Consider the following 7,998-nt stretch of genomic DNA (forward strand, 5'->3'; position numbering starts at 1 on the left):
TCAAACTAAACATGCTACAGTATTCTAATTTGGAATACAATATCCAAATTAAATATATCACAATATTCTAATTTGGAATATAGAGTATTATATTTAGAATACAGTAGGTATACATGATAAAAATATTTTATAAAGTAGGTATACCGAGTAAAATAAATATTTTAATTGCATATGATGTTAACTGATATTTTTAATAGGCATACTGCGTAGATTATCCAAAGAAAAACTTTTATAATTACGGAATGAGAACTTAGCATGAAACGGGCTCAAACTTGTTTTACACAATTGGACTTAAGATTTTGCTAAGCCAGGGAAAAAGGAAATGGACGGTCATATCTTGGTCTAGTTAGAAATCCTTGCCTAACTAGAAGCTGCCAAGTCCACACAAAATCATCTCTCGTCTTTTTTATAGTAGTGCCCTCGAATTCTGATAAAGTGGAAGTGAAGACAAAAAAAATGGCAACCATGACATCTCTGCAGAGCCTAACACTTGCAAAATTCCCTTCACTTTCTTCCCTGACTCCCACCACTTTTAAGTATCTTGACCCTTTTCCAGCTTCCTCATCACCCTCTGCTACTTCTTTCACTGCAACTGCATCTATCTTTTCTCCAATTAGACCCACTAAACCAAAACGAATTTCTAATTTCGTGGCTAAAGCTTCTTCCACCACTGCCTTCCCTCAAAACATCGCTGATGTCCTCGCTGATGTTAGCATCTTCACTGCCACTGGTCAGTCCGTCAAGTTTGAGGACCTTTGGGATCAAAATGAGGTTTTTGCCTTCTACTCAATTATCTTTATGTTTTCTTATTTAACGATTTTTTGGGGGAGCTCGAAAATTTTCCAAGATTTTGAGTTCTTAAGCTTTCTAAATTCCTGAAATGGCTATATAATTTAGCGTGCCAAAGAATAATTGTTCTTACAAGAACTAGTTAGTCTAGCAGCTGCTGTTGTGGGTTGTAGCAGGTCGTGCGTGAATTAATTTAGGTGTGCGCGAGCTAGTCTGAACATTTCGGTTATCAGAATTACATGTAACTATCCTATAAATTTTTTCATTGCTTCACCTTACTTACTAAGGATATGACCCACGATAGAAAGGTGTGGTGGTTGAGGATTAGGGTTGAAGGTTGACAGGTAGCAATGTGGTTCTCCTAGGCTTACCGGTAGTACTAGGAATATTCTTGTATTTTCTTATTCATGGTTCTTTATTATTACATGCTGTGTCATTCGCGTCCGCTACCATATTACATTGTTGTTACTATTGTTTGTTGCTTGGTTGCTTTATTTTCACCGATCCTTGAGCCGTAGCCTCTCTGTCTTTATAAAGTAAGGTTAAGGTCTGCGTATACACTATCCTCCCTAGACCCCACTTATGGGATTACACTGGGTTTGTTGTTGTTGTGTTGTTATCTTATAAATACTATTTACGCAGTTAGTGCATAGAACTTAAAACTCAAAAAAAAAAAAAAAAATTAAAAGAGGCTGATGGAGCTTGGAAATGATGGGTTAATTCATAAATTTTCAATGAATATGAAAATACGAACCCAAAATTTAGAAACTGTAATGCTTTCAATGACAAGAATCTTGAAAGGTTGAACCCAATAAATTTAAATCAAGGATTTGCCTATGTTTTGTTTCAAGTAATCAAGAATTGTTCTACACTGAGTAATTTCCTTTGAATGCATGGTGAATTGGCTGAGTGACTTTTTTTTGTTCCATAATTGCATTTGTTTATGGCCAAGTTAAGATTTTTGTTCTTGGTTTGTCTGATCCCCCAGGGAGTAGCTGTTGTTGCACTCTTGAGGCATTTTGGCTGTCCATGCTGGTAATTCATGACACCCTTTGCATTCAAGACAATATTGTGGTATATTATCTACAATTGTTCTTTTGATATCCTTGCTCAATATGCATTATTAGTTGGGAACTTGCTAAAGCACTCAAAGAGTCAAGGGAAAGATTTGATTCTGCTGGTGTTAAGCTAATTGCTGTCGGTATTGGTACTCCAAACAAAGCTCGTATTCTTGCTGAAAGGGTATGTCACTTTACCAGTGATGTTGCATTCTGTTGTCTACTTCAAAAATTTGCGAATGATTTGGTTCTGTGACATATTATTCATATTTCATCCAAATAAGCTAGTTAAGCTCTTAGTTTGAATTGCACTTTTTGTCATATCGAACTTCTGGATAAATTGGCGCAGAGAAGTTAGGGTCCCCTCGGACGTATATTTGAAGTTTAAATTGGAAAAATTGTGTAGAAGTTAAGTTATTTATCAAATTAAAAAGGACTTTTGTAGAAGTTGAAATCATATTTGAATAGTTGTAGTTTTTGAAAAATAAAAGTGGGTAAAAGTTGAAGAATCATAAGTAGGAGTTGATAGTTGAAAAACTTCACTTGCTATACACCTTCAAACCACAGCTTCAGCTTTAAAAAACTTCCAAGTTCAAGTGCATATTTTGTAATTAATTCATGAACAAATGCCAACTTTGCAAGCTTAAATCTCTTTAGTTTCAAGTCAAGTTTACAAAAACTGATTCACGAGGTATCTATATGTGGTTTCTGCATGTATATAGTGTAGGATTTGCCTTAACTCTTGACCTTAGCTAAAAGTTCGTATGCATAGTAACTACGTGTCATGGTGGAAAGAGACTGTTTGTCTGAATCATCCTTTATCCTTATGTTTGAAGATATTTGCTGTATTTTCAATATTTGCAATTTTGCATAGCATGTGTGTTGGTGGAAATTTGGGTTTTGGGGGAATGTTCGTATACAATGTCCACTCCTCAGATTTGCAAGTTCTTTTTCGCGTGATTGCAATTCTGTATTTGGATTTATATGTGCGCTTGTTAGTTTTTCTCAACTACGAGTGAAGACCCAACGTAGTCCGGCCCTTCCTTGGACCCCCGCATAGCAGGAGCTTAGTTCACCAGGCTGCCCTTTTACAAGTGAAGGCTTTAGGTTTAAAAAATGGGAATGTTCCACGGTACCATGCCATTTGTAATGGAATTATCATGTGAACATAGATTAAATCAACCAACAATCTGGAGTTACTAGGTAAATTAATCATTGAAAGTGCTGGTTTTATCTTTGACAGTGTGTTTGTTAATAAACATCATTTTAAGAATTATGTGATTTAGAATCCCAGTGGATCCCTTTTAAAACAAGGGTGTAACTATGGTACCTGAGGTGATTTGGGAATAAAGGTGTTACCTTTCAGATATAATACTAGCTTTGGAGCCCTCCGGAAAAACTAAAGAAGGTTGTTTTCAGCATAACCAATCTTGGATTCAGTGGGAGTAATATGCCAGTTTTCAGAAACTGACATTAAAAGTAAAATTTCATTTCTTTTTAGAATTAAGGTTTCCCAATATTAAGGATTAATTTGGATTTGACCAGTCCAACAAGAGTTGGATTGCAGTAAGTCTAGATCTTCCTTTATCCTAATCTTGGACCGGAGTTGATCCCATTGATATGGTACTTATATTTGACCTAACCAGATGGCTTCAAGTATAATCACATTTAGTAAAGATTTCTTTGGAAATACGCATTTTTGTTATGTACAGGATTCCGGTAGAATGAAATGTAATTATCTATAACCATGGAACAAATCGAATCAAACACAAAACTCTATTTTAGTGACATTTCTATTATTGACTTGTTAGACTTTTAAGCTAATTGGCCCCATGTTATTGCAACCTCTTCCCTTTCATTACCCAGTTCTCCCCTTTCTCTTCCCTTTTTCCCATGTTAAAATGAGGTTATCTCATTATTGTGGATTTTTAGTAGGATTAAGAAATTTTGTTAATAAAAAATTTGAGTGTTGGACTGTTAAACAATTGGATTTCTCCTATGTGCAAGTTTTCCTTTTTTGCTGCAGCTGTTATGCAAAATTCAAGCTTATATAGTTGAATAAGTTGCAATAAATCAGTATGTAGTATTGAGATTGGTACTTATGACAATTAACGATATACAGATTTAGTAGAAAGGTGGAAAGTACTTGTTCTCGCACAAGGGAGCAAGGCAATTGTGATCCTAAAGCATCCATAAACCTGGTCTTGTCTATCTTTAATCATGTGTCAGTAATGTGATCCAGTAAAGAGCACTCAGGGTGCGAAACTGCTCTTTCTATATTCTTTTCTTTTAAGAGTTTAGTTTCCTCATTTATAATGTGGACAAATGTTGATGTTTCTCGAGGAATCTGGACTAGATTTGAAACTTGATTTACTTATGAAGGAATTAAATGAGGAACTAGTATGTATATCTAAAGAATTGTTTTTAGTTACACACTGACTTTAGAGTTCAGATATCAATTGCCCTGTTTGGCTGTGTTATACTTCGTCAAACAACACATGATGGATATGCTTATGTAATTGAGAAAGAAACCAAGAGATATATGGTGCCCTATGCTCAGTTTACCTGTACACCGTAGTATCTAGTGTCGTAAGCATGCATTTATGTTGAACTACTACGATGCAGAGGCTGTCTGGATCCATCTCAATGCATGGCGTATCTAACCTTATTCATAGGAAATAAGCTGCAGTATTGATCCTTGAAGTAGTTTTAATTTTGGCATCTGACGTAATGGTAGAGTATTTTCAAAAGTTTCTTACTTTTAACTCCATAAGTTAATATCAATTAGTTGGTACCCTTATACAAGGTTAGGTTTTGTTACACGCACCCTAATTGGGATTAACTTGTCTTGAAAGAGCAATTTGTTGAGCATTGAAATGAAAAGATCCAAATGGTGCAGGAAGGATATTGAAGATTCATATAGTCGATCTGAACTAGTTTGCGATTGAGACGTAGCAGCTGATATTGTTCTTAATATAAGCTGGCAACTGATCATGCTGTTAATAACTTGATTATATCTTTTAAGGATCGTGAGATCTGATTCTTTTAGCTTCATTATTCATGTGGCCAGCTACCATTTCCATTGGATTGCTTGTATGCTGATCCGGACCGCAGGGTTAGTATCTGTTTATCTCCACAACTATGCAAATACTTTATTTTCCTTTGGTGTTCTTTTCTTTGAAGATTTTCACACTTCCTTTGTATCTCAGGCATACGATGTTCTAGGCTTGTATTATGGTTTTGGGCGCACATTTTTCAACCCAGCAAGTGTAATGATCTCAAGGAGCTAGTTTCTCTTCATAAAAGTGATCATTATGCTCCATAGATGATAATTACTTAATCTTACCTAATTTTCGGTTTACTTGATTATTTATCGTGCCAGGCTAAAGTGCTCTCCAGATTCAAAGAATTGCAAGAAGCTACAAAGAACTACACTATTGAAGCCACGCCTGATGACAGAAGTGGTGTCTTGCAGCAGGTTTAAGCTCTTTCTTTCTACTGCTGCATTGTTGTTCATAATTAGGGGTGTCAAGTTTAGCCCGTGGAAATATAGTTTGATTATGTAATTAAACAAATTATAAACGAACAAACTGACCAATGAAAATGATTTTGAGTTGGACGACTCAGGGTCATTAATTATTGTTTAATCCAAAATTGATCTGATCATCTTGACCCAAGAAAACATTGAGCGGGTTATGATCCAACCCATTTATTGTTTTGGCCCATTTTAACCCGCCCAAATGTAGTCAAATCCGCCCATTTGACACGTATATAATCATGATTGCTGTTGAGCCCTTAGTGTAAGATAGTAATATTCATTTGTATACTTCATAATCAGGGAGGGATGTTTCTCTTCAAAGGGAAGCAATTGTTGTATGCATGGAAGGATGAAGGAACCGGTGACCACGCTCCCATGGAAGATATCTTTGATGTTTGCTGCAAAGTTCCTGTTGTATAACGCCTGAAAGGGAAGTCGATGCGTATAGAATTTAAGTTTCTCCTTGTTTATGTTGTAAATCTGGCAATCGTCACTAAATGTTATAGTGCTCAATTAACCAATATGAGGAGGAGAATGAGAGGTAAATAGCTCATGTAACAAATTTCAAGAAGTATGCAAGTATGTTATAAATCTGGTAATGAAATATCACAAAAGCTGTAATTGGTAAAATTTCGGGGTCAATTGATTTTGTGGCTCTTTACAAACTTGTTTTTAGTTTTATGATCCTACCTTTTTTTTTTGTTGCTGTATTTTAGCCAAAGATTAGGCTTAGCAGTTGTAAGCCAAACAAATTATAGCCAAATCACCACTAATGTTCATCAAAATGCTTCCAAGTTCTAACATCCACCACTTCTTTAAAACACGCATAGATATTACCACAAGGGCAAAAATCATATGTGGAAGCCATGGCAACGTATTAGGGGATGGTATCTTCGTCTCAAATGGAAGACTCAGAAATACCTGCTGATTTCTGCTAAAAAATAAAGATTGATTCTATTTTTCCATCTAAAGGTAACTTTTATATAGTGAGTGAGTTAAAAATTTATTGGAAACACGAGGCGATGTACAAGTGGAAATTTAAAAGAAGATTGTTGGCGACTTGACTGCTTGGACTCAGAATTCAGAGCTTCAATCGACTTCGAAAAGGATTTTTCTATTTATACATTGAATTAATTGAAAGCCACAAGTTTAGAATTAGACATATCACTATTGAATTGAATTGCAAAACACTTTGTATACGGTCGAAATCGTGTTTGCCCTGGAACGTGGCAGGCCAAGATTCGATCCCGTACTATATCGGACTGTGGTGTAAAGATAGATTGCCGAGCTCGAGGCCCTGAGATCGATTAGGATCGGGACCGACCAAAACCGAGATCGACCAAGATCGAGACCGAATAAGAAGGAGATCAAGGGAAGCTTACTGGGTCGAATAACAGAAAGACGAAATATCCGCAATCGGGCGAGGATCATGGCGCAAATCCCGACACGCATCAAGAAGAGGCCGATTAATTATCCAATCATGGGATTTCTTACTGTATTTAGAACTGTACCAAGAGTAGGACTCCCCTACTATTTAAAGGGGGTCTGATCATTTGTAAAGGACATCACATTCACGTTACATAAAGCAATATACTATCTTTCTCTTAAGCTCTCAATATTCTGTTACTTTGTTCTTATTTTCCAGTGGAATATTCGTATGGTTCGAGGGCGACCTAGCTCAAGGGCCTAAGCTATACCTTTCATTTGGTTTGCTTTTATTTCTATTTACAGTCAATTTCAATATCAATTTACGTTTTTTCTCAGCTTGCGCCAAGTAAAATCACGTGTCCTTAAAACCACATATAAATTCAATTGTTATCCGTTTTTAGGGTAAACAGTTTGGCGCCCATAGTGGGGCTAAGGATAATAACGGTTGCCTGATACAAACTTTCGTAACACACACTATTTTACACTTGTTCTTTGAAGTATCTTTGATTACAGGATTAAAAAATGACAAACTCTCAGTCAGCGCCTCAACACATTGATAATGATCTCAGCCACCATGGTGAAAATGAGAACACTGCACCAGGAAACGTTGTACCCCTTGCTGGCCTCGATGGAATTCCGGTTGTAGATCGAATCAACGTCAATTCACATGTAGCCATCAATGGAAATTTGGCCGTCATTCCCGAAATCAGCATTTGTGGGGGTGCCCGATCAGCTACTCAGAGCGCACATGGTGGTGAAGATGGCGGGATCAGCCTGCGGGTGATCTTCGAAATGTTGCAGGCCCAACTGGCAGCAATAACCCAACTCCAAAATCAGAACCACACACTGAGCAGGGTCAAACCCGAGCCATCCCAGGAAATCATACACCTGGTCGAATCGACTTCGAAGAGGTCGAACAGAAGGAATCGGAGACCAACCCTGCTATCATTAAGATGCTCGAAGAACTGACAAAGCAAATCGAGACAGGGGAAAAGAAGATCGAGGAAAACGACAAGAAGGTGGAAACCTATAATTCCAGGGTCGACCAGATCCCGGGAGCACCACCAATATTGAAAGGACCAGATTCCAAAAAGTTTGTACAAAAACCTTTCCCCCCGAGTGCAGCTCCGAAGCCGATCCCCAAGAAGTTCCGTATGCCCGAGATTCCTAAATATATTAGGGCGA

General features: G+C 37.1%; 1 protein-coding gene across 1 annotated transcript; it reads left to right on the top strand.

Moving 5' to 3' along the window:
• Positions 1-372: 372 nt before the first annotated feature.
• Positions 373-6,050, top strand: LOC109219881 (prostamide/prostaglandin F synthase). The gene is made up of 7 exons (XM_019384346.1): positions 373-771; positions 1,778-1,824; positions 1,917-2,031; positions 4,918-4,962; positions 5,057-5,116; positions 5,230-5,325; positions 5,686-6,050. Exons 1-7 carry the CDS (start codon positions 457-459, stop codon positions 5,803-5,805), a joined length of 798 nt encoding a protein of 265 aa, XP_019239891.1. The 5' UTR covers positions 373-456; the 3' UTR covers positions 5,806-6,050.
• The last annotated feature ends 1,948 nt before the right edge of the window (positions 6,051-7,998 follow it).

This window comes from Nicotiana attenuata, unplaced genomic scaffold (genome assembly GCF_001879085.1).
Source record: "Nicotiana attenuata strain UT unplaced genomic scaffold, NIATTr2, whole genome shotgun sequence".
NCBI lineage: Eukaryota > Viridiplantae > Streptophyta > Magnoliopsida > Solanales > Solanaceae > Nicotiana > Nicotiana attenuata.